The 27,426-nt window shown below is 40.0% G+C and overlaps 1 protein-coding gene across 1 annotated transcript; it reads right to left on the reverse strand.

Annotated features, from left to right (window-relative positions):
• On the reverse strand, window positions 1-27,398 carry LOC126418832 (ejaculatory bulb-specific protein 3-like). The gene is made up of 2 exons (XM_050085813.1): window positions 26,963-27,398; window positions 1-567 (listed from the first exon to the last, which is right to left on the reverse strand). The coding sequence occupies exons 1-2, from the start codon at window positions 27,313-27,315 to the stop codon at window positions 525-527; spliced, it is 396 nt and encodes a 131-aa protein (XP_049941770.1). The 5' UTR covers window positions 27,316-27,398; the 3' UTR covers window positions 1-524.
• Between the last annotated feature and the right edge of the window lie 28 nt (window positions 27,399-27,426).

The raw sequence follows: 27,426 nt of genomic DNA on the forward strand, positions 1-27,426 counted from the left end.
TAATGACAAAAATAAACTTTATTTTGAACAGCACATTACATACAATCCTACAGTAACCAAATAGACGACAGAATAAGTGAAATAAATTTCTAAAACAGGATAAGGTTTAAGTGACCTACAAAAGCTACATTCTCTACCAGTAGGTGTTTGGTAATACAGAGATGAAGAAGCACTCTTTAAAATTTATAATCAAACAACTGAAACTAGATAAAACTTACAGTTTTCAATGACATAATTACATTTAAGGCAGCTAAATTTCTGAAAGTGTCTGTTAACATCAGACACATCGTTATTCTAAGACGCCCCAGAAAATTCTTAATATATCACATAGTAAATAGACAACAGCAGCTGTAAGTATCGTAAGGAAATTGTTACCACATTTGTAACGACATTAAGTAACATCATACGATCAATGGTAGATATTGCTTAGTTGCCAAGGATTTGTGACTTCTTCTGAAGAGAGTTGGCAGAATGAATACAAGGCGTCAGATTACGTGTCTGGTGTTCTCTGTGGTGCAGCTTGCTTATGAAAGTTCTTTGAGATGGCGCTCGTAGTGCTCGAAATAGGTGCCGTCAGGGTCGTACTTGGCCTTCAGCTTCTCAAACACGTCCTTCTTGTTGTCTTTTATGAACTTGACAACCTTATCGACTCTCGCTTTCTGCTTATCACTGCATTTCGAACAGTCAGTCTGTAAGGCATCCGGAATGACTCCCTTTAGTTCCTTACCCTCTGGGGTGCATCGCTCGTCACCATCGTCCAGCAGGCAGTCAATGTAATTGTTGAAGAGCCGATCATTGTTGAGGATCTCGTCCAGGTCCACATTGTCGTACTTGGTGGAGTACTTCCCTTCGTCGGCGGAAGTCAGTGGCGCCACAGAGGCGACCACCAGAATGAGTAGAGGAGCGAAGGCCTTCCACATCTCTGCCGGTAGCTGTCAGGGAGCCTGGGTAGGAAGAGCACAAGAAGACTGCAGAAGTGAACTGCCGGCCTGAGGGGTTCTGCTCCCTTATAAAGGTAGCCAGAGGCGGGTGTAGACACCTCAGTTTCCGGACATTAATCACCTGCTGGCCGAGTTAGCAGGGCCACTCCCGCAATCTTCGTGCGCCACATCGCAAAGGAAGACCTTGAGGTGTAGCAGCGTGGCGTTCCCAGTAATGATAAGTTGTCGTAATCTTCTACCTCTCCTGAACTTTCCTGTCTGGGGAGCATAATTGGCCTTCCTCCCACAAATGCTATTTTCATTGTTACGTATTCAACTTTTATAACATATATCTAATACTACTTAATTGGTATGTCAGTGAGATCGTATTCAAAACACCCGAAAATTCAATTCTTGTGCCGTAATGTCTTGATTACTGCATTAAGTGGTGTCCATAAAGCATTAGAAATCAACGACAGTGTTTATAAATAGTTTTGCGGAATCGGTCACTTACATTTTCCAGTATCTATCCTGCCACTGTCCTATGCAACTAAATGAGCTAACTGGGGAATTTAAAGCTGCAAACTCTATTTTCTCTGATTTCGTTAACCTACGAATTGCAACGTAATAGCTCGATGAAGTTTTTGTTAGAAATTAACCTTGTTGAAATCGCTGTGTCTTACTACTTAGATACAATTGACACGATACGGGAGTTGGCTGCCATTGTGAATAGACTTTCACTTTTTTCTGTGTTTAAATATTCGTCTTGTCTGCGTGGTACTGTGACGTTAGTTAGAGAGACATAGTAGAGGTATGATGTTTCTGAAGCAATGACACTCATGCCCTCTGCCTGGTTATTGTTGCCTGTCTCTCCTACAAGTATGTGTCTTTCTCCAGAGTTTCGATGCAGCTTAACTAATTGGGCTCCTGCACCATACAGTTTATGTAATACCTACGTAATAACTCAAGTACGTAAAAACGTAATGCCTGACGTTTACACAAGACTACGAAAGTTAACAAGCTAACTTCTGGTACAAGCATGTACTGAGAACTGTGTACGAAAACGTAATACCTTTGTCTAGCAGGGATAAACGTGTGTTCGATAGTGTGTTATAACAAGAGTGCAACGCATAAAAATCACGTTTACAATTGTTAAGAGATATGTATTGTACCAGAAATTAGGTTCACTGTAACGGAAATGGAGAACACCTTAAAAGCTTCACAAGTGATCCTAATTGTATTGGAAAGATAGGACGACGTAGAGCCTCATTTCCATTACATTGAGATATGTTTACACACGGTGTCTCGGGAGAATGATCAACATTGAGTGATATGACAAGTACAGTGTGGATAGCAATGTGCGGCTGTTTGCTGATGATGCTGTGGTGTACGAGTAGGTGGCGTCGTTGAGTGACTGTAGCAGGATACAAGATGACTTGGACAGGATTTGTGATTGGTATAAAGAATGGCAGCTAACTCTAAATATAGATAAATGCAAATTAATGCAGATGAATAGGAAAAAGAATCCCGTAATGTATGAATACTCCATTAGTAGTGTAGCGCTTGACACAGTCACGTCGATTAAATGTTTGGGCGTAACACTGCAGAACGATATGGAGTGGGCAAGCATGTAATGGCAGTTGTGGAGAAGGCGAATAGTAGTCTTTAGTTAAGTGGTAGAATTTTGGGAAGATGTGGTTCATCTGTAAAGAAGACCGCTTATGAAACACTAATACGACCTATTCTTGAGTACTGCTCGAGCGTTTGGGATCCCTATCAGCTCGGATTGAGGGGGACATAGAAGCAATTCAGAGGTGAGCTGCTAGATTTGTTACTGGTAGGTTTGATCACCATGCGAGTGTTACGGAAATGCTTCAGGATCTCGGATGGGAGTCTCTAGAGGAAAGGAGGCGTTCTTTTCGCGAATCGCTACTGAGGAAATTTAGAGAACCAGCATTTGAGGCTGACTGCAGTACAATTTTACTGCCGCCAACTTATATTTCGCCGAAAGACCACAAAGATAAGATATGAGACATTAGGGCTCGTACGGAGACATATAGGCAGTCATTTTTCCCTCGTTCTGTTTGGGAGTGGAACAGGGAGAGAAGGTACCCCCCGCCACGCACCGTATGGTGGATTGCAAAGTAGGTATGTAGATGTAGAAAAGTCATTCGAAGCAAAAAGAGCCAAACGAACATGGGCTCTAGAATGCATACCTTGAAAGCCAAGAGCACTTCACCTTCGATGTATTCTACGGCAAGCTCTTTTCATTCCATATTTTGAGAGAGAAGAAAGAAATTGTCCATCAGACATGGATTATAATTTGCATACCTTAAGATTATGAGCACGTGTTCAACTTCCATACTGTAAAACACAGCTCTCCTACTGAAAACGTTCCCATAACTCTTAAGGTATGCATTGTGGGGGCCGTGCTTATTAACCTTTCTTTCTTGCCAAGATCATTCTTGTCGCATCCCACAGAATTTAGTATTCCAGCAACAAAAGTATTATATTACATTCGTCGATTTCCTACGACGTAAGAGAAATGGGCTTAGGATTATGTCTTTTTAACTTTTCCTCGTAACACCTGTGTCGCCACCGTAAAGATCACCCAAAAATCATAATAACAAATTGCAATAATGCCAACCAAGTGTCGATCGTTTTTGTTTGCTGCAAGTTGTGTTGAGGGCTTTCCTGAATTTCCTACTCTTTATTCCGTCTTTCAGCGTCTGCTTTTTCCATAATTTTGCAAATTTATTTAAGGGGCTCCAGAATGCCCTATACTTGCAATGTTAAAATAACGCTTAAAAATTACATCTTTCCTCACAAAGTATTTGAGGTAGGAAGTTGAACTTTTTACAGATTATTTATTGGAATATGGGCTACAACCTAACACAGGGATTTTACAAAATTTTAGTTCAGTTATTAAAGATGATTTTTTTTCAATTGTAATGAAAATTCACAACATTTTTTTTGCAATTTTTTATTTATATATTCAAAAATATACAGTTTTTTGGAAAAAGGCTGTCTTAAATTATGCAGAAGGTACTGTGTAACATTTACTGAAAGTTTGAAACAAATATGTTTGGAAGATCCTTAGAAAACATGTAATTAGTATGAGAAAATAAATGTTTTGGGAATCGAGCGACAAAGATTGGATTAACTTTTTAGTGGATTCCAGGTCCATAGGATGGATTACCTTCATCCTCTGCAAACTCCTCCTCCAGATTTCTCTTGTTCCTCTTCCTGTTTACTCTTGCTTGTATTTCTAGACTCTTTACAGCCCTGTCTGCAGCCCGAAGGCGTTCCTTGTCTAAAGCAAGCATCGCTCGTTGTTGTGTTCGTAGATTTTGCTACCATTTTCTTCAGTTGCAGTTACTGCAACACTGTTCCAGAAGGTGCTCATGTATGAACACTTATCACATTTCAGTTGTATTTCACTAGCAAGTCCTACGTGCTTTATTATGGAGAGTTCCAGACCAACTTCACTACAATGAATACATCTTACACAGTTTGAAAAAATTCCTTTGAGAACCGACATATCAAATATTTCATTCACATCCGATTCGCCCATAAAACATTCATAGTTTTCACTCATTGAACCAAGCTTCTTCTGTGAAGTATTTTCTTTCCCACTTTGACTGCTATGGGCAGGTGTACTTGAGAGGTTAGGTTCACTCACTTGGTTATCGTCTTTATTGTTTACAGTAATAACACATACCTTTGGCTTTCCAACATTTCTCCTTTTCTTAAAAGCCTTCAGAGGATTTCTAATAACTTTACTTTTACTCATTATTATACTTCAACAAAACAGAGACTCAAGAAACAGAATCAATTACGAATATTTTCGAGATAACGACAGAGTAAATAAACATGAAACAATCGACAATCACACCAGCGATATATATTGAACCATCACAGGTTAGCCACAACACATACTTTATCTCACATCACTAAAATGTACCTGATGAACACGGACGTTAATAATAACACCATTTGACAGCAGTTTAACAGCGCCACAGTGGGTCACGCCAATGTAGAACACATTTCAAAAAAAATTTAAAAATAGTTGTAGTCTTCGGAATTGAATAAATTATATATCTATTAAAAGGTAATAGTCTGCAGATTCAGAAAACGCAAAAAAGTAAAAATTGAACTTTTCATGATTTTGAGCCTTTCCAGAGCCCCTTAAATTATTACACCAAATGTCATTCCTATCACCACACTGAACATTTAATGGATAAAAAGCGTATGCAGTTCTTTTTGAGTCATCAGGGGTTTAGCTAGTCTGATGTGGCTGACCAAGAATTCCTCTTCTGTACCAAACGTTTTACCACAGGGTAGCAACTGCAAACAACATCACCAATTATTTGCTGGATGTACTTCACTCTCTGTCGTCCTTTACAGTTATTAGCCTCTACATCTCCCTCTAGCACCATGGAAATGAACCTGCATGCCTTAACAGCTGTCCTGTGCCTTCTTATTGTCAGTGTTTTCCATATGTTCCTTATGTTCGCCGATTCTGCGATAAACCTCCTCACACTTCATCATAGCAGTTATCATAATTCTCAACATTCTTCTGTAGACGCACAACTCACATTAATCGATTCTCTTTTGATTTTTCCATAGTACATGTCTCACTACAATGCTGTGCACCGAACGTACATCCTTAGAAATTTCTTCCTGAAATTAATGCCTATGTGTGACACTGACAAATGTCTCTTGACCAGGAACGCCCTTTTCGTCAGTGTTAGTCTGCGTTGTATGTCCTCCTTGCTCAGACCATCGTGGAAAACTTTGACGCCTACCGTCATCTACTTCGTGATCCCCAATTCTGACGTCAAGTTTCTCGCTGTTCTCATTTCTGCTACTTCTCATTACTTTCGATTTTCTCTGTTTTATTGTAAATCCAGATTCTGTACTCATTAATCTGTTCATTGCATTCAACCCATCCTGTAATTCTTCTTCACTTTGATTGAGGATAGGAATGTCTTCAGTGGATCTTATCATTAATACTCTTTCACCACGAATGCTTCTCGATGACCAGTTTGACAAGTCCCTGTCGTGCACAACTGTTAATCCGTGAACTTCGTTCTTTGTCTGGAACGCAGAGTTGTGGAAGGTCTTGCGTTGTCATGGAGAGGACAAGCTTCACGAGCTTTCGTCTGTCTTGAAGTCACAAGCTAGCACGTCGTGGCAGAGCTCATGACTTGTTTTGTTCTGACATGCCGTTCACACGTTACATTATTTACGTGTAAACGTTTCACTTTAGTTTCGAGAATGTCACTTTATCGCACACGTCGCACTCGCAGGCACATTTTAGCGTCCAATGACGAGTACGTTACGTCACCAAGCATCCGTTGTGCCTCGGCGTTCGCTATATTTCTAACAGTCCGCACATAGCAGAACAGATGCGTATTGTTAGTCTGTCTCAAAGACATTGACCTTGTGTTCGTTTCGTGCTAAAGTTTCCACACTTTTAGAGAACATACACACAGTGTTTCGCGCACGGTATTGTCGTCAACCGTGTCCTTTTCACTATACAAAATCCAGTATCTGCACTTCACTGAGTACAATAAAAAGTTTCACTTTCACAGTTTGGCATAGTTCAAGGTTAATTGCCTCGACTAGCAAATTCAGCCGTGACATTTTTAAATGCAAGTTAGAGTGTTTTGCAGTTCACTCAGGGTTCTACTGTTCTCTCCTTTACAAATTACAGTTCATGGTTATGTTTGCATGTATACAAAATGTCTCTAACAGATTTTAGATAATACTAATGTATTTTCGTCCTGTCTGTGGTAAGTCCCATGTCATGTCTGCATTGTTTGCCCACTTGTCTCCCAGAGCCAGGCTCGACTTAACAGAAACTTTTCCCAAATTGTTATCTATGTATTTTTTATTTATTTATGTATTACGTCTAAGACGTTCATATAGGCTCTAGTGCCCGCTCCTGTGTTTAGTGCTGCCTAACGAATTGCAAATGAATCATAATTATTTAAAGAAAAAATCTTAGTAATTTCAAACAAGGTTGCATTTTACAAGGGCCAGACACATTGGTGCTGCTGACCCAGCCAAATGACAATATTCCATGCACAGAATTATTTAAACACGTGGGTTGGCGGTATAATAACATGTGGATTGGAGGTATAATAGGATGGGATTCTCATGATGGTGATAGTCAGCTGTGTACAGATGTGTCTGTCTTGCTTAGATCAACACAGCGTGGATGTGCTGTGTGTGGGTCATGGCTCACAACAGAATGAACCATGACACGTTTTGGATGGACATGCTTTTGACTCTCCTGTTCCCAGATTCTGGGGAAGAAGGTGTACATGCGACGTTCTTTAACTATTTTGCTGCTTCTCTGTGATCGATGGTGATAACAGTGGGCGACCCTGCTAGCACCATCCACGGTGCATTCATCGACTTTGTGCCAAAAGTTCCTGACATCTCGAGCAGTTTGCTCCTTTGCCCACAGCTCGCACTTTGTTTGTTGGTCGCAAGGCACAGTGTAAGCGTCCAGGTGCTCTCCGTAAAAGATACGATCGGCTCCAACAGGACAACCTGATACGTGCGTAATGACTTTAGAAGAGGTATGTCTTGCGTAGTTCTTAGTCTGGCCAATTTACTCATTAATTTAGTTCCTTTCTCGATCGTCATTGTTGTGTACTAGTTTAGTGCTAGTTTTTCTTTAATGTGTATACCTAGATACCTTGTGAGTGCTTGTCTTTGTGTGCTGATGTAATAAAGATTATTGATGGGGCTTCGTCTCAGTACACCATCAAGTAAAATGTACACCGAAACTTCCTGGAAGATTAAAACTGTGTGCCGGACCGAGACTCCAACTCGAGGCCTTTGCCTTTCGTGGGCTAGTGCTCTACCATCTGAGCTACCCAAGCATGACTCACGTCCAGTCCTCACAGCTTCACTTCTGCCAGTACCTCGTCTACTACTTTCCAGACTTCACAGAAGCTCTCCTGCGAATCTTGCAGAATTAGCACTCCTGGAAGAAAGGATACTGCGGAGACATGGCTTAGCCACAGCCTGGGGATGTTTTCAAAATGAGATTTTCACTCTGCAGTGGTGTGTGCGCTGACATTAAACTTTGTGGCAGGTTAAAACTGTGTGCCGGACCCAGACTCGAAATCGGAACCTTGAAACGTCCCCTTTCAACAATTATACAAGACTGTGCTTAAACTGACACACAATATTTTTAGCGCAACGCAATCTGACTTTCAAAAATCCCTACAAAAGAATGGCCCTGACTAACATTAAACTATACCTTTCACAAATCACTAAATCACTTACCTCACAATAATCTTCGTTTCTCCCACTACTGCAATACAGCAAGCGCCACTACTGCCAGCTAAATAAAAGATTCAAACTATGGAAGGCACTAACTACTGATAGGGATAGTTAGCAAATGAAAGATATTGATAGAGAACAAACAATGTATTTACCTTGATATCATCATATATAAATGTAGCAGTTCATGACAAATTTCAAAACTCCGCCATCTCTCTCCCCACATCCACCACTGCTGGCGGCTCACCTCCAACTGCGCAACGCTATGCGCTGTTCACATCCAGCTGCCTAACACTACAATGGCGAGTATTACAACAATGCAAAGCAGCCACAGACTGCACACAGCACAGCCAGTGATTTTCATACAGAGGTGGCGTTACCAATAAAAAAACCTAAACAGCCTACTTACATAGCCCCCATGCTCCCCACAAAAAATTTTACAAATTGGATTGGGCAGTGGCCAATACAGACTTGAAAATTTTTTTTCGTAATTACAATAACAAAGAAATCAAATACACACACTTATTGATACAATGTTGATCAAAAGCTAAAAATTTCTCACAGTCCATAAAGACAGTCCAGATTGTTCATCACAGTAACATTGCAGTGTTTTTCTCAAAGTCTGAGCAGTAAAAGAAATTGCACACAGAAGTAGTGGATTTCCATGCAGTCTTGAAGAAGTAGTGTTGTCCTTCCAACTGAAAGACAGTGCTGACTCTTGACATGCATACAGGTAATGGGCCACAACAGAGCAAACCCACAGCAGAGTCATTCGACGTTTTGAAGAATACTGGTAGGTAGGTCATCACAGAGGAGACCCACTGTAGTCCTGGTAGAGAGTATGGTATTGGTGGGCCACCAGAGGTGCAGACCCACTGCAGTCCTTGTAGAAATAATGGTATTGGTGGGCCATCAAAGATGTAGACCCACTGTAGTCCATGTAGAGATAATGGTACTGGTGGGCCACCAGAGGTGCAGACCCACTGTAGTCCTTGTAGAATGTCCAGCAGCCATCTGTTGCGATTGTGCAGGTGCACATTCACCATCGAAGAGTCTTGCGGAGAATATAGCAAGTCCATAAACCACCACTTGTGCACTCACAAAGTTTTTGGAATTGTCCTTAGAACCAGCAATGCTGTTATCCAGTCCCTTGCAGAATTATTAACACACGTGCAAACACTAACAGTCCCTACTTCTCACAGATTGTCCATATACTATGACCAACAGAAACGTGTGCAGTGAAATGGAACTGACAAGTTACTTAATTTGATGACCTGGCGTTAATTACAATTTTATAACATAAGAATACAATTACAAAGGTACAAAATACAGATAACATTTGTAGTAAAACAGGCTTTACAAAAGAATAGAAATAGACATATACATCAGTGTTACAGGAATTATGACATGAGTACATACATAAAAGATCAGAATAACTTTTGAAACATCAACTTCACACATGAGCATTAAACAGAATAAATAATGTGTAAGCATATTTATAAGGTAAATAACATATTATGAATGCCAATTATATTTGAGGATAACAGTATTCCTCATCATAGTGAATGTAGCTTAATATTAAAAGAAAAAAAAAATTCTATGAAACTACACAGAGACAGGAAGAAAACAAATACACAAGGGTACACAAACACATAGTGGGATAACACCAATAGGTAAGGACAGGGTTCGTTTTCAGTGTAACATGTGGTACTGCAGTCCAACCCAAAACTTCATATATCTTTCCTCTTATTTCATCCTTTGTTTCCACCAAAAAAATTCTATCTAAGCATGCTTTCTGTATTTATATGTTCAAACATTTCTTACCTCAACATTTATTTCCAAGAAAATCCTACCTAAACCTGTTTTCTGTACCTTTTTTTGTATAACTTCTCAATGCATTTCTTCCAATTCATCGCAACTCATTCTCTTAGAGGCTATCCCCTCTTAAGCTAACTTAAATCTACTGAGCTCAGATGCTAAACTAAGGGACGAGCCAATGCAGCAGCAAAAAATAAGTAACACAAACAGCAATGACCAAAAAAATGGAAAATTGCAAAGCAAGCTACAGTAAATCTAAATTACCAAGCAATTAAACATTACAACTAATATGAGGCAATGCGCAGCAAAAAAAAATAAATCTGGCTTAGCAGAGTAACACAAATTAAAGTTCAGTAGCACTATGCCTGGCAAACAGCAGCTTATATCGAAACATGACATAGCTCAAGCAGAAAAAATAGTACACTAAAGATAACAATGCAGATAAGGGAAATGTATAATCACATCTTAATGTCTAAGTAATTAAAGTGGTGCACCACAAATTATTCTACAAAAGAAATTACCAAGTACTTGAAAAGAAAATTATAGATGCAGTTACTGTTATTAATCCCTTCTTATTGTTCTCTCCATTCCAAGAGCTCCTTTTTCGAAGAATGTGGATCAGAAAATAATTATTTAATAAATCTGTTGACAGAAAGTGTGCACATTAGCAGATGCTGCAACACAGCTGGAAACCAGATATTAAACAAAATGAGCAATCTCTTAACTACAAAGACAATAGATGTAAAATGTTTCTAATCATTTCATTAGGCATTTTAGTAAATATCATAAATTACGAGCTCCACAGTATGCTTTCAACAAGGAAATGTCAATAGCGAGGACAATGGCCTCCCCTTTCTTTTTTTTCCTACCTGTGCCGCTGAAAGGCTAATGGCTTTTTTTCGGGCGGCTGTCGCCCAGGTGGGTGCCCGCGACGCATTACGTGCAGGTGGTCACTTAACTTTCTTACGGAAATATTTACGACAGCAGTTTCCGCTACAGTGACAGTCTCACATAAAAATATTTCACAGGTCAAGAATTTGCGTTACAAATCTGTAGAAACAAAATGCTATTGATATAACAGTGTCCAAAAAATTTTCGTCTGCATTGTAATACATTCACGCATATACACACACATTTCATAACTCTTAAAGTACGTTTCTTGGTTTCCAACATCCTTTTCATAAATCAGAGTCCCTAATCACTACTCATTATTCCTTACCTCATTATACATATACATATTCATCGACACTTCTTCAATATTTCATCATGAGAAATACGTAGCATAATAAACATTCCTCAACAACATAATACACATCGTCGTCGGAATAATAACATCATAACACCTCAGTCAAATCTCAAAATCGTCGTAGCTTCCTCCAATAATTTCAAAACCTAAAAAAATTCTCTGCTCAAGTCAATAGTGTCATCTGCCTCAAACGTACTTTAAAAATCATGATCCCATACCAAATACATCATCCAAAGCTCTCATAGTATCACAATGGTTCCGAAAAAATATGAACAGTTTACAAAGTACAGACAAAATACAGTTTCATAAGTGTGAAGTTATCCAACTGTGTTATTACGTAAACATCTGTCACTGATATAGTAAAATAAATGTTTGTCTCTCTCAGTTACATGATCAGATAGCTGTGTAATTTGTGTGTTAGAGAAATATGGTACCGATGTGTAAAGTTGTATAAGCAAATACCATATTAGCTAGGGTTCCTTGTGGTTGCCACACACATGGTACACAAAGTAAGCGTGTACCCCCCTGAGGATAAATGTAATTATACCCTCAGGTGTTACAAATTACAGCAATGGAATGAAATGTATCACGGAAAACTTTCTTTGTAATTAAAAAATCTTTAAAAATAAGTGTTTTAAGTATAAGATTAATCACTCAAATGCGTGTCCTGTAGCGCTAAATGCACGTCTTGCTGTAAGACAATTCTGTGGAACTGTCGTAGTTATCGTCCTCTGTAAGCAAAGTTCTGCTAAAGTCAATGTACTTACCTCATGATACACAAAAGTGAAATGCTTTGCATATAGATATCTTAGTTATTACGCTTATTGCCGTGATGAGGAAAGTACTGTACAGTAACGTATTGTTATGCCACGAAAAAGGCTGTCTCATTGTTGCTATACCACAAACGTTACTACTAAAACATGTTTTTCTTCCTAGAAGAATTCAGAAAACTGTGCAGATATAAAACAGAAACACTGCAAAAGCAACATTGTAAATTGTCACTCATTAGTAGCGTCGTGATAACATCGTGTAGCTGTCACATAAACTAACCACTGTGTCCTCTGGTATCTCACAGAAAGTACTTTAAACCAAGAATGTATTTTCAAGTAAACCAAAATGTTGCATTAAAATCTCATTAGCAGTACCAGTATGTGTCCTAAGTATGTAAGCCTGATAGTCGTTACGTAATCGTGCAACTAACAAGCAAGAATGTACAAATACAACACTGTGTCGTCTGTTCACTATCACAATCCATTCGTAATTTCTGTTTAAAAATGTTCCCTAGGTTCTAGACTGGATATTTAACTTCAAACATTGTTGTATGTTAACAGTTTCTTAAGTCTAACACAGCATACTAGTAATGTAAAGGGAAAAGTTATACGGCAAAGACAAAGTTAAAAAGCAGATTATCTTTCAATAAACGGTTTTACATGTGAAATGTGGTGTAAACCTTTACTCTTCCTAGTACGCAGAGTTTCAACTTCAACGCAATTATCATGTGGTATACGTCAGATTCTGTAAGGTCCATTGTAAACTAGAAAGAATTTGTGACTCAAGTGTTTCTTCTTATGTGACAATGAATGAGCTTTAATGAGAACTTTCTGACCAATATACAATTTCTTTGCATTTGCTTTACCGTGTAGTTTTCTCCTTTTGTCTGCTGCAGATTTTATATTTTTAAGAGCCAAATCAATTATGTCTTTGTGTCGAAGTTTACGTGTATTTGGGAAAGGTACAAGCTCTCTGATTCTGTTCGGTGGTTCTTCATTCTTTAGTACAAGAGTAGGTGGTAAAGCAGTGGAATCATGAGGCATTTCATTCAGCACATTTTGAAATAAGTGTAAATATCTGTCCCAATGCTGATGCTTTCTGTGACAATAAAGTCTGCAAAGCTTATTGATTTCTTTCATAATCCGTTCAGATGGGTTACAATGTGGTGAGTACAATGAAATAAAAATAGGTTTGATTTTATGGTTGCGAAGCATGCGTGACCAAACAGCAGATCTGAATTGCGGTCCGTTATTTGAAATGACTTTACTAACGTGTCCAACTTCACTTAAGAAATTTTTAACAAAGGCGTTGGATACAGACCGTCCAGTGGCTTTACGTAACGGTGTGAAAGAAACAAGTAAGTTCCACAGCGACTAGAACGTACGAAAATCCATTAGATGTTCTGACAAGCGGTCCCAAGAGATCAACAGCAGCAAATTCTTTTAATTTAGAAGGAATGATAGGAAACAGCGGAGCACGATGGGAGATAGTAGATGGTTTCGCCTTTTGACAAAGTTTACAAATAGACAAGACTCTTCGAATTCTCTTTTCCATATTGTTAAAATAACAAGTTGTTTGAAGAATATGATAACATTTTCGTGGGCCAAAATGTGCATAGCTGAAATGAATGTACCAAATGAGCTTATTAACAAAATCGTCTGGAATGCAAAGTACCCATAGCTTGTCATCAACAGTGCAGCGTTTGAAGAGTATGTTGTTTCTAACCAGGTAATAATGCCGAATCTGAGTGTGTGTCTTTTCATGCCATTTATTTTTGATGTCGTTCCAAATCGGATCTTTATCTTGTTCATGAGCAATGTCTTTTAAAGATGTGGTGATGAAGTTTTCAAAGGCGACTTTCTGAATGTAAAGAATACTGAAATTTTTCTCGAGGTTGCCTTCTTTGTTACTTTTCTCAAGCCCAGCCGGTGCGCGTGACAGTGCGTCCGCAACAATGTTCTCCTTGCCGGGAATGTAGACTATTGTGAAGCGGAATTCTTGCAGAAACAATGCCCAACGTTTTAACCTGTCATGATTTAACTTTGAAGACATAAGAAATTGTAATGCACGATGATCACTGTATACTTTTACGTGCTTACCAGAAAGAAAGAAACGGAATTTGTTAAATGCCCAAACGATAGCTAAAGCTTCTAATTCAGTAACGGAATAATTTTTTTCAGATTTTGTTAGCACTTGGCTAGCAAAAGCAATGGTTTTCTGAACGGTAGTGTCATTTTCTATGGCTTCTTGAAATAAATGGGCACCAAGACCGACTTTAGAAGAATCCGTGCTAAGGCAGAAATCTTGTGACAGATCTGGATGAGCTAGTATTGGCGCGTTAAGTAGCGATTCTTTCAAAGAATTGAATTCCAACTGTGCTTGTTCGTCCCAGTTCCAAATAGTATTTTTTCCAGTGAGAGGACAAAGTTTTGGTGTAACAAGAATTTGCATATTCAGAAAACGACGGTAAAAATTTACGAGACCTAGAAAACTGCGGACTTGTCTTTTTGTGGATGGAACTGGAATGGCTCTGATTGCTTCTAACTTTTCAGGATTCGGCTGAATGCCTTCAGAAGAAATAATATGTCCCAAAAACCTCACCTTTGACCTACCGAATTCAGACTTTTCCAAGTTAACTGTAATTCCAGATTCTGCAAAAATATGTAACATGCTGTTGAGGATGCGATTGTGTTGTTCCCATGAGGCTTCTGCTATCAGAATATCGTCTACATATAAGGTGATGTGACGTTTTAAGAATTCAGGTAATATGGAATTTAGCCCGCGAATGAATGCTGCTGAAGAAATGTTCAAACCAAAAGGAAGTTTCCGAAACTGATAACAAACGCCGAAACAAAGGAAAGCTGTGTATTTTCTACATTCTGGATGAAGTTCGATCTGATAAAAGCTGGATCTGAGATCAATGGAAGACAACACTTTTACACCATTAAAATTTTGAAGAAGTTCTTCTATCGCCTGCGGCCTGTCTGTTTCAGGAATAATGATAGTATTGATTTGTCTCGAATCTAAGACAAGCCTGATCGATCCATTTTTCTTCACTACAACATGTAACGGATTGTTGTATGAGCTTACTGCAGGCTCAATAATGCCCTCGTCAAGCATAGATTGTATTTCTATTCTAACACGGTCCCTATAATGCGCCGGAATTACATATGGTCTAACACAAAATTTAGTATGCTCACGAACACGAAATTGGTATTGAAATCCCTTGATTGTTCCTGTTTTGTGAGTAAAAACTGTGGAATGTGCTTGTAAAATCTCAAAAAGGTCTTGCCTATCATCGTCATTACAATTCTCAATTGTTTGAATTTTATTCTGTATTAACTCATTAGTATCAAATGCGCCGTCGATATCACCCCTGTCAGTACTTGCAGAGAGATTGTTAGTGTAAAGTTCCGTCGAAAATTCCGAACTGTTGTCTAACAGGAGGTAAAGCCGATTAATTTCTTCGTATGGTTTGAGAGCCAATCTTCAAATTTCAAAGCTACTGACTTACCTTCTCTTTCTAAAGTTATTTCAGCATCGTGAAAGTTTAAGATTGCTTTGTATTCATTCAAAAAGTCTACTCCAAGTATAATTTCCGTCGACAATAATGGAACAATAAGAAAGTTCATAGAGAAGCTGTGGCTTTGACAAAAGAATTCTAAGTTGGTTTGTTGGCGTACATGTACACTTTTTCCAAAGATTGCACCTTGTAATTTAATCTTACGTAACGGAAGTGTGGGGCAATCGTTCGATTTGTTGCATTTGCTAAAGGCTGTTTCACTGATTACTGAAATGGGACTGCCAGAGTCAAGTACTGCCGTAAATTTTACGTCATTTACTGTAATGTGAATCACAGGATATGCAATGTTGTTATGTTTTACGTCGTGTTCTTGGAGTAAGATGTCCCTAATGTCTTCCATTTTTACGTAATTACTAGCTACGGCAGCTGCGTCGTTAGTTACATACGTGCGTTTTGTGGCTGCCTGCGGTATGAGTCATTGCCTATTGTCTCTTTGTTGGCGCGCGTCGTTATTGGGATTTGGAGACCTAACTTCTACAAATTCACCGTGACGAGAGGGCCCTGCCCTGTTTAAATCCCGCCAGTTCTGACTCAATTCAGGTCTGTCATTACGATCACATCGTCTGTCGTCATGTTGGTAGTTCCTGTAGTTTCTTTCTTGTCGGTTAAGTGGTGGAGAATTTCTCCCTGAATCGTAACTGCGCGCTGGACCGTTGCGTCTAAAGTTATTCTGTCTCCCGTAATAATAATTATTTTGGTTCCCATATTGTCTGTTTCTCTGATTGTCTCTGTAATAGTCATTACTGTGGAGAGGTGATCTTTCCCTGTAATTATTACTACTCTGCCAACGGTTGTCATACGGGTGGTGTCTGTTTTGGTGACGATTTACGTTATAAGAATAGCCTTGTCGTGTATTATTTCTGTCATCGCGGAATTGTGACAGATGTGACCTGTAACTGTTGTGCTCCTGTTCCCGCGTTCCCCGATTGTCAGTGTCAATTTCCAGTTCTTGTAACAGTCCCTGAAAAGCCTCAATGTCTTCTTTGCAACGTCCTGCTAAAATAATATGTCGTAAATGTTCAGGTAATTTGATTAAGCAAATGCGGATGAGTTCTGAGGGGCTGTATGGGTTTGACAGGTACTGATTCTTGTGCAACATGTCTTCAAAATATTTCACAAGACTGGAGAATTCAGATTGTTCGAAATGTTTCATCATTATGATGCCATGTTTTACTCGGTCTTGTGTGGCTTGAGACCAATATGCTGAGAGGAAGGCATGGTAAAATTCTCCTTCACTGTGGCAATCGTGAATGACCGATCGCATTCTTACAGCTGGTTCATTCTCTAAACAGCCACACATGAATTCTAATCTGTGTTCTAACGACCAGTTGGGAGGAAAACAATGAGAGAATTGATGGAGCCATGCTTGTGGATGAATGTCGTTGCCAGAATTCTTAAATATTTTGAATTTACGTGTAGTAATGAACAGCTTATAGTCAAAATCATCATGTCGGCAAGTCGTATGTCGGTCATTGTTACGTCGTTTCGGCGGTTCCATCTCAAAATTCGGCGTACCTTGCCAACTTCTTTCACAATTTCCGAACTGCCCTGTGTTGTTATTTTGTGTCTGTTCCGTATTTCTATGTCCCTCTTCCCGTACTGGAGTGCGAGTGTCTTCTGGAATATGTAATTCTTGTATTACTTGTGCCAAATGATCTTGTACTTCCCGGATTTCTCTTTTGTACTGTGTATTGATTTGATTTTGATTTTGTTTGAATTTTCTAATTTGTTCATACTCTTCTGTGTCAGTGAAGGCTACAGGTCTTGTGTCATTCAGATCATCATCTACCTTTGTAGATAAGTTAGTGACCTGATCCGAAAGTTCGGCTACTTTCTTCGATAGTGAACACATTTCCTCAGTGTGTTTTTCTGAACCAAGTTTCAGAGTGTCCATTTGTGTTGAAATCGAATCTACTGTGTCCTTCAAGTTTTCCTGAGTTTTTGCAAGTTGCGTAACCGAATCGGTAGATGCAACTGATTCAAATTTAGCTTGCAAGGTCTCATGATTTTCATGAACAGTAGTTTCCAGTTCCTTTATGGCTGCTTCGTGATTCTGTAGTGCATTTTCATGACGCGAAAAAATAGGTTGGAAATGCTCACAAATTTGTGTTTTTACGTCATTACAGACTTTTTGACATTTCGATTCAATGTGATGTAACTCAGTAGTTAAATCCTCACGTGTTTGTTCAAGAGTTTGCTCCAATGAGTCTAACTTTTGAAGATTTTGTTCCATTGCTTCTAACTTTTTAAGATTTTGTTCCATTGAGTCTAACTTTTGAAGCTTTTGCTGTGTTTGCCTCTGATTTTGTTCCATTGTGTCTAACTTTTGAAGCTTTTTCTGTGTTTGTCTCTGATTTTGTTCCATTGTGTCTAACTTTTGAAGCTTTTGCTGTGTTTGTCCCATTTGTTGTATTAATTGTAATAACAATGCATTGGTGTCTGAAACATGTTCCTCAGTGCTTTTCGGCAGTGAATTTGCACCGGAAACATTCACATTTTGACAAGCAGAAAATGTGTCTTGACTTATTTGAGAAAACGGTGAGGATCCAAAACTTGAATCTACAGTATTTGCGAAATCGTGTCGTGTCATTTCGGCTTCCTGAGGCGAGCTATTGCCGACCGATCGATCGATAATGCTTCCCTCTTCACTAATTGTTTCACTGTCCACGCCATTGTTTGCCGCCCGCTCCATTTCCCTATGCACAATAATCAAATTACTACTTTGAACATCAGTTAATTCATTACTCGGTGGCGCTAACATACTGCTTTCATTTTCACTGTCATTTCTCAGTTTACTTTGGAGCCTAGTATTACGTTTTTCACACGCCATTATTGTCACAGTATTTCACACGACAACACAGAAAAACACAATTTGAAGATCAAAAATAAGAGAACACATTAAAATAGCACTGAAAATAATATCTAGTTAATTGCAGCTGCGAAATACATGCTGCAAATCTACATGCATGCCACAACTGTTTTACTGTACAACAATGAAAGACTGCAGCTACAAAGGAGATTCTCTCTACAGTTATGTGCTAGCAATAAACAAAATCTACACTAATTACAGAAACTACAAGATAAATCAGAAGATTCCAGTGAGGTATCCTAGGCTAAGGGTCGACATATGAAACGTCCCCTGTCAACAATTATACAAGACTGTGCTTAAACTGACACACAATATTTTTAGCGCAACGCAATCTGACTTTCAAAAATCCCTACAAAAGAATGGCCCTGACTAACATTAAACTATACCTTTCACAAATCACTAAATCACTTACCTCACAATAATCTTCGTTTCTCCCACTACTGCAATACAGCAAGCGCCACTACTGCCAGCTAAATAAAAGATTCAAACTATGGAAGGCCCTAACTACTGATAGGGATAGTTAGCAAATGAAAGATATTAATAGAGAACAAACAATGTATTTACCTTGATATCATCATATATAAATATAGCAGTTCATGACAAATTTCAAAACTCCGCCATCTCTCTCCCCACATCCACCACTCCTGGCGGCTCACATCCAACTGCGCAACGCTACGCGCTGTTCACATCCAGCTGCCTAACACTACAATGGCGAGTATTACAACAATGCAAAGCAGCCACAGACTGCACACAGCACAGCCAGTGATTTTCATACAGAGGTGGCGTTACCAATAAAAAAACCTAAACAGCCTACTTACAACCTTTTCTCATTCTGGAAAAAGTACACCGTCCCTATTTACTTCGATTGTGAGTTTGTTGTTTTTGCACCAGACACGCACACCCATGAGAAGTTACCTTGTATTCCTCTCTAATTCTGCTCTAGAGTTCACAGATACCATGACCAGGAGGTCGTCAGCTTATGTTACTACCCCAATATCTACGAGCTGTTCGATGCAAATATCCCAGAATAGAGGCCTACGTATACATCCTTTCAGGTAGACGTTGGTGATGTCCTTCCCAACCTTTTCGTGGTCTGCTCGCCATTCTACATCTCTATGATTACAATAATCAAGTAGGTTCTTCTATATAGTTCAGCTGTAACTGGCATCTCTTTGAAACTTGCCGATAACCGTGTGGGGTAGCCGCGCGGTCTGAGGCGCCTTGCCATTCCCCCTGTCGGAGGTTCGAAACATCGGTGTGTGTGTTGTCCTCAGCGTAAGTTAGTTTCAGGTAGATTAAGTAGAGCGTATGTCTAGGGACCGATGACATCAGCAGTTTGGTTCCGTAGGAATTTACCACCAAAGCAAAATGAAGCTTGCTGATAGCGCAGGTCTTCGATGGTTATCAACAGTGCCAGCAAAGTCATTACTGCTACGGCATATTTGTCTTGATCGTTTTGATTTATCTCTAATGCTCGATTGACTGCACTGTTTATTGATTATTCTGGCCTGAAAGCACACTGGTGAGGGCTGAGGCCGTGGAACTGAATGAGTGACTCTAGTCAGTCTTGCACCTTAGCCAACTTACCTATTAAGACAAATGGGCCTCTACGTCTTGGGTCTGTAAGGTCCTGCGTTGCAGCATTTTTTAAGGTTTCCGAGTGTGGTACATCTGGGCTCGAGTTTTTGGGGTATTTAGGTTGAGTGACTGCAAGTGTAATCACTTCCTGAGCCAACGGGATGGTTTTGTTTATATAAATAATATCCATTTGTCATATTAACAGAATCTTTCATCGGTTCTTGGTAGAACAACATTATATTAAATGAAAAGCACCAGTTTGCTTTTGTTCTACAATATTGTAGAAAAAAAGCAAACTGGTGATTTTCATTTATTTTAATATCCATTTGTCTACAGAGGTCCATGTGATGGTGTTGCTCGTGTGTGTGGTGTCATCGTTCCGAAGGAGGTTGTTTGACGGATACTCGGCCGACCATCTCCAGTTCTGTGTAGTAGTACCGTTCACAATCCCACAACAGGCTATAGCAGTCCACCCACCTCACTGCTGCCCCTCATCCAGGGTTACTGTACGGTTCGGCCCCCAGTACCCCCACCCCCAGGGGAGGTCTCATACCAGACGAGTGTAACACCAAATGTTTGTGTGGTAGAGTAATTATCATGTACATGTATGTGGAGACAGTGTTTGCGCAGCAATCGCCGACATAGTGTAACTGAGGCGGAATAGGGGGAACAAGACCGCATTCGCCGAGGCAGATGGAAAACCACCTTAAAAACCATCCACAAGCAGGCCGGCACACCGCATCTCGACACCAGACCGCCGGGCGGACTCGTGCTGGGCACTTGCACGCCTTCCCGCTCGGGAAGCAGCGCGTTGGACCGCGCGGCTAGCCGGGGAGGCGCAAGTTATTTATTAGGTGTGTTCTGTAGTCAATAATAGCACGGGTAGTATATAATGGGAAGTTGTCCGTCGTGTCTCTGAAGATTTGCCAGTTAGCTCTGCTAGCAGCAGTCGTTGTTGTTGTTGGGTGTGGGTATGTGTGTGTATGTGGCAGTTTGTTTGATAATTGAATTGTGACCTTATAGATGTTCCATTACCTATATGGTACCTCCTGCATATCCACAATATGTCGGTGCTTGCCCTGCCTTGCTTAGCCGAAAAAGGATACATTCATTTAATGTCTCTACGATCGTTTGTCCTCTGGTATTCGTCCTGTTAGCTTGTCAGAGGGTATAGCAGGCGTTTATATCCGAGTGTACGAGAAATATTTTGCAGCTAGAGAAACGTGCTCACTTCCTTAGTGTGTCTGAAATGATTCCACGACATTTGAGTCCGATGACATACGACAGTTGTAAGTATATGGATGAAATTACAAATGTTTCCCATCTCAGTGTGATTTCAGCTGTTGCAACGTGTTGTGTGTGGAGATGTGTGATCTATGTCACCGTGACACCTGTATTGGCGACTATGATTGTTGCTTTGTATGTTTTTCCCCTGTAATTATCGTATAGTGCCTCAGGAGACCAGGTATTGTACCACCACGCGCGTAGGATTCCTGTACAGAGATGGCGTTAAATCCTTGATGGTTAAAGTAGGTCAGGCAAAGGCACCAGTATCTGACGAGCAGCATTTGCTAGATATGGAAGTAGAAAACAATTTCCAGAATGTAAGTGAATCGCATGCCACTGCATCGGTAAACATACTTTCCGAAGCGGGGGGCGAGGCTCTGTGGATACCAAATAATGCACCACCGAGTAATGAACAAGTGATACCAATAACTTCACTGCATGTGCAGGGGGGCGAGTTAAGTGGTAGTATGGGTGGAACACCGGTGTGTTCACCTATTACCGACCCCTTAGCAGAATTTTTGCAACGACTCGATCAGAAACTTGAACAAAGAGAACAAATGTTAGAGAAAAAACAAGAGCGGGACGGGAAACTTGAACAAAGAGAACAACCTTTAGAGAAAAAACTGAGTGGTATACATTCCGAACTTGTAGAAATGCGTGGTGTGTGCAAAAAAATACCGGATCTAGTCCAAAACTGAACTAGTCAGATGGAATATTTACAAATAGCTCACACTGGGCTTAAAGACGAAGTTCAAAACTTGGTAAGTCGTGTCAAAAATGTAGAGCCTGAGACACCTCAGAACACAGACAAACATCCAGACGCCCAAGTACTAAATGTCGAAAAAAAGTTTGATTAGTGGCTATCTGTACAGGATGGCGACATCTCATCAAAGATCGAAATAAGCATAAAATCAGCTGTTGAACAAGGGTCAGCGGGTCTGAGCGCGAAAACCACGCCAGTGCTGCTGCAATTCAAATAGAATTAGTTGAGATACAGTCACGCGTACCAGCGGAGTTATCCTTTGGTGAAGAGATATCGCTCGGAGACTAACCGAACTGCGAAAGCAAGCTGATAGCCCAAGACCCCTAGTCAGTCAGAATCCTGGGTCGGAAATGAGCAATAACATAAACAATGTGCAGAGCGCTTAGCGCATGCACCATCGGTTGACAACAGCAGTTCACAGTGCGGCATGCCTTACTGTTCACCGCCGGATATAAGGGTGGAGACAGACGGTGGTAATTCACCGTACCTTAAGGAGGATAATGTTATTAAACATAGGCAGTTTCAACCATTCAGCGATGAAAAGCTGACCGTATACACTGTGGTACTCATTACAAGTTTCCCTAATGTTGGTCGACGGGATTCTCTGTCTCGTGATGACTGGGTGTTGTGTGATGTCCTTAGGTTAGTTAGGTTTAAGTAGTTATAAGTTCTAGGGGACTGATGACCATAGATATTAAGTCCCATAGTGCTCAGAGCCATTTGAACCATTTTTTTGTCCACGGGGATGGAGGGAAAGGCAAAGAATTCAATTCACTGTATCACTAATACAAGGTGATGCGGCACTCTGGGCAACGTACACGTCCGAGAGATTCCATACCAAACAGGAGTTTGAGTACGCATTTTTACAAAAGTTCATGTCCAATTGTATACAGGAAAGGTTAAGGAAAGAGCTGTAGAGTTCTGAGATGTTCAATCCGAGACTGGGAACCCTCGAACCCTCCGCAAGTATTTTGAAAAGTATATTAATAAGACTAGATACAGGGATGAGCCAATGTCTGACTGCGACGTAATAAGGCTAATTAAAATGAAATTACCTAGTGACATAAAAAGTACTTTATTAATGTCCCGGAATATGACATTATGTTTATGGAGCTTTCTGACTCTGTAGATTTGCTTATCGAAGACATGAAAAGCGAAGGTAAATTTAATCATGCAGGTTGTAGTAAGCAAAAAGCTGAAAACAGCTGTAACGGTACTAACGAAACATCTAACGGTAATGGTAACCGTAAGAATGGAGGCAACCGAATCGAGGGCCGAATAATGGTAATGGGTTAACAAATCAATGTAGGAAAAGACATTACGACGGGCGCATGAACCACGGATACAATGGTAACTGTAACCCGCAGTGTCAGAGTAACCGTAACCAAGGGCACGAGTACAATGAACAATCAGCGCAGTGGAAACCAAATACGGCGCCAGAATGGGCACAGAATTCCAAACAACCTCCGAATATTACGGCTGGTTACAGCAACCAGCAATAATATCAAAATAATACTGCTTATCAAACTACACCACAGGGGAGGCAAAACAGCAGACCCAACAATCGTAATAATAATCAAAATCATAGCGTGAGGATAGTGAAGGTGACCGACAACTGTCCACTCACTGTAACCGATGCGTCACACCAAAACAGCCATAATCTGCTCTCCTTTGCTGGCTGTGAGAGCTTGTAATGAGAGCACATTCCATACACAAGGCGCAAATCTAAAAACGCTAAGGTACAATAATGGAGTTAACATTAAGGATGAGTTATTGAACGTACCTCAGAAGTGTCAACAAACTGATTGTACGGATAACTAAATCCTGTAAACAAGGGCCGGCCGGAGAGGCCGAGCGGTTCTAGGCGCTACAGTCTGGGACCGCGCGGCTGCTACGGTCGCAGGTTCGAATCCTGCTTTGGGCATGGATGTGTGTGATGTCCTTAGGTTAGATAGGTTTAAGTAGTTCTAAGTTCTAGGGGACTGATGACCTTAGAAATTAAGTCACATAATGCTCAGAACCATTTGAACCATTTCTCTTGTAAACAAGGGTAAACGAGTCGTATTGACAATGTCACGCACACAAGAAAACCACATCAAATACTGCCGAAGCTTTCGAGTAAATTAGGAAAGTTTACAAGTTATCCATTCAAACGTATTCTCATGTGAACCAAAATAATAATACAATGAATTTACAAATGAGAACACCGAAGAAAAAAGGGAACTCATAAATAGTAAAGTGTTGATATTGGAATATTCGTCTGCTGTACAACAAAAGGAACTGACTCAATTGCTAATACAATGTGAGAATGTGCCCTCGGAGATGCCGGGTACTACAAGTGGTATACCTACAACATGGAAGTAGTGCCTCATAGTACGTCGTTTTGCCATGCTAACTACACCGTTCCATAGTCCAAAAAGGAGGCGGGAATCAAAGAACTGTACACGCATACAGATTTAAAAAGATTTTTTCAGTATAGCAGTACCCAAATTAGTAAATAGTAGCTTAAATTTGTTATGTATTTTTTTTCCTAGTGTGAAGACAGAATATTTTAATACTTGTATGTAGAGAAAACCACGTATTAAAAGTTAGTTTATGCGAGAAATTATACCAAGTGCAAAGCACTACTGCTATTGAAATCATTTAAGATGTTCAAAAATGTGACGTATGACATACGTTTGTGTATATACTAAAGACTTAGTCAAGCGTAAATGACAGCACCAAATGTTGAAAGAATTTGAATCTGAATTTTTCATTAGTCTCTAGAAAAAGTGATTTCTTGTTGGTGTTGAATGATGAAGATATAAATAGTGTATATTATGCCCTTAGGATACATGTTGAAAACATGCGCGATGTGTGAGCACTGATTTTAAAGGCGAACATGAGAGTAGGGTGCTCTGACGCCAAAGATACCTCATGTGTCGTGTGTGCAGGAAATTAAGCATTTAACAGTCCGTTGACTGCCTTTGGCTCCAGTTCATAATATGGCTTAGAAAATAAAGAAATTGGACCGGTAATAATACATGTAGAGAGAACACTGTAAGACGAAATCATAAGGTTAGTCAAGTCTATTTGATGTGTACGTTTAAGTTGTCTAAATGTTCGTCCTATAATATATCTAATTTGACGATGGTTGACTAACACAGCAGTCATGTGACCAAGATTTTAAAAAGGCAAGCAAGCCAAAGCTCGAGGTTCTTAGCCAGTGTTATGTTGTATTGGTAAGGCGTTTTCAACATATTTTGCGACGGCACAGCTTTTGGGGTTTGATGTACGTTACGTTACAAATATTTCGGTGTCCACCAGTCTGTGACACAGAATGCGTTGGATCTCATAATGTTAGCGAACTACGTCAGAGCCCGCTTATCAGCAATTCAATAATCTCCGACTGTAGTAAATTTGTCACTGTTCAAAGATTGCCGGCTGGTGTGGCCGAGCGTTCTAGGCGCTTCGGTCTGGAACCGCGCGACCGCTACAGTCGCAGATTCGAATCCTGCCTCGGGCATGGATGTGTGTGATGTCCTTAGGTTAGTTCGGTTTAAGTAGTTCTAAGTTCTAAGGGACTCATGACACGGATGTTGAGTCCCATAGTGCTCAGAGCCATTTGTTTAAAGATTTATATGTAGCTATGGAAAGTTGAGATTTTCGTTGCAGATTTCAGTGATTTGTTGCTTCGCTACGAACATTTAGTCCACACTTAATACTACCTGCAAATGCACTGCTTAATCGTTCTGTGCAGTCTTCACTTAGTATTGCATCGAGTCACCTATCAATATATGCCCGGCCTTCGAAAATACATTTATTTGTGTTTATTTTGAAAGAATATGAGGCCAAATATTATGTCATTGGTTATAGCCCACATCATAATACTACTGAATTATTTCTTAGTGTTTACACTATAATGATTATTAGCCATTTGTAATTTATATGGTTGTTTCGCTAATGTACATACGCTTCGAAAGTGGTCGACACGTCTACATTCGCTTAAAGCGACAGTGCATGATCGAATCCCTTTTGATCAAAAGAGACCACAAAAAATTTAAAAACAAATTATAAAATATGAGCTCTTGTTCTTACCCTCTGATGGTTTGGTAGCAACTAATTGATATAATCTGCGGAATAAGCACATTTTTTGTTGCCAAACCCGTAGTCGACTATCAGCTTTCTCAAAATGCATGTTAAACAACATTAATGTACCCATTTCTGTTTTTTTAACATTAGTATGTCGAATTTTATTAAGAAATTAGAGGTAGTAATGACAAAAATATACTTTATTTTGAACAGCACATTACTGACAATCGTACAGTTTAACGAAATAGACCACAGAATATGCGAAATAAATTTCTAAAACAGGATAAGAGTTAAGTTTCCTACAAAAGCTACATTCTCTAGCAGTAGGTGTTTGGTAATACAGAGATGAAGAAGCACTCTTTAAAATTTATAATCAAACAACTGAAACTAAATAAAACTTACAGTTTTCAATGATATAATTACATTTAAGGCAGTTAAATTTCTGAAAGTGTCTGTTAACATCAGACACATCGTTATTCTAAGACGCCCCAGGAAATTCTTAATATATCACATAGTAAATTGACAACAGCAGCTGTAAGTATCGTAAGGAAATTGTTACCATATTTGTAACGACATTAAGTAACATCATATGATCAATGGTAGATATTGCTTAGTTGTCAACGATGTGTGACTTCTGCTGAAGAGAGTTGGCAGAATGAATACAAGGCGTCAGATTACGTGTCTGGTGTTCTCTGTGGTGCAGCTTGCTTATGAAAGTTCTTTGAGATGGCGCTCGTAGTGCTCGAAATAGGTGCCGTCGGGGTCGTACTTGGCCTTCAGCTTCTCAAACACGTCCTTCTTGTTGTCTTTTATGAACTTGACAACCTTATCGACTCTCGCTTTCTGCTTATCACTGCATTTCGAACAGTCAGTCTGTAAGGCGTCCGGAATGACTCCCTTTAGTTCCTTACCCTCTGGGGTGCATCGCTCGTCACCATCGTCCAGCAAGCAGTCAATGTAATTGTTGAAGAGCCGATCATTGTTGAGGATCTCGTCCAGGTCCACATTGTCGTACTTGGTGGAGTACTTCCCTTCGTCGGCGGAAGTCAGTGGCGCCACAGAGGCGACCACCAGAATGAGTAGAGGAGCGAAGGCCTTCCACATCTCTGCCGGTAGCTGTCAGGGAGCCTGGGTAGGAAGAGCACAAGAAGACTGCAGAAGTCAACTGCCGGCCTGAGGGGCTCTGCTCCCTTATAAAGGTAGCCAGAGGCGGGT

The sequence above is a fragment of the Schistocerca serialis genome, chromosome 1 (genome assembly GCF_023864345.2).
Source record: "Schistocerca serialis cubense isolate TAMUIC-IGC-003099 chromosome 1, iqSchSeri2.2, whole genome shotgun sequence".
In the NCBI taxonomy this organism is placed as follows: Eukaryota; Metazoa; Arthropoda; class Insecta; order Orthoptera; family Acrididae; genus Schistocerca; species Schistocerca serialis.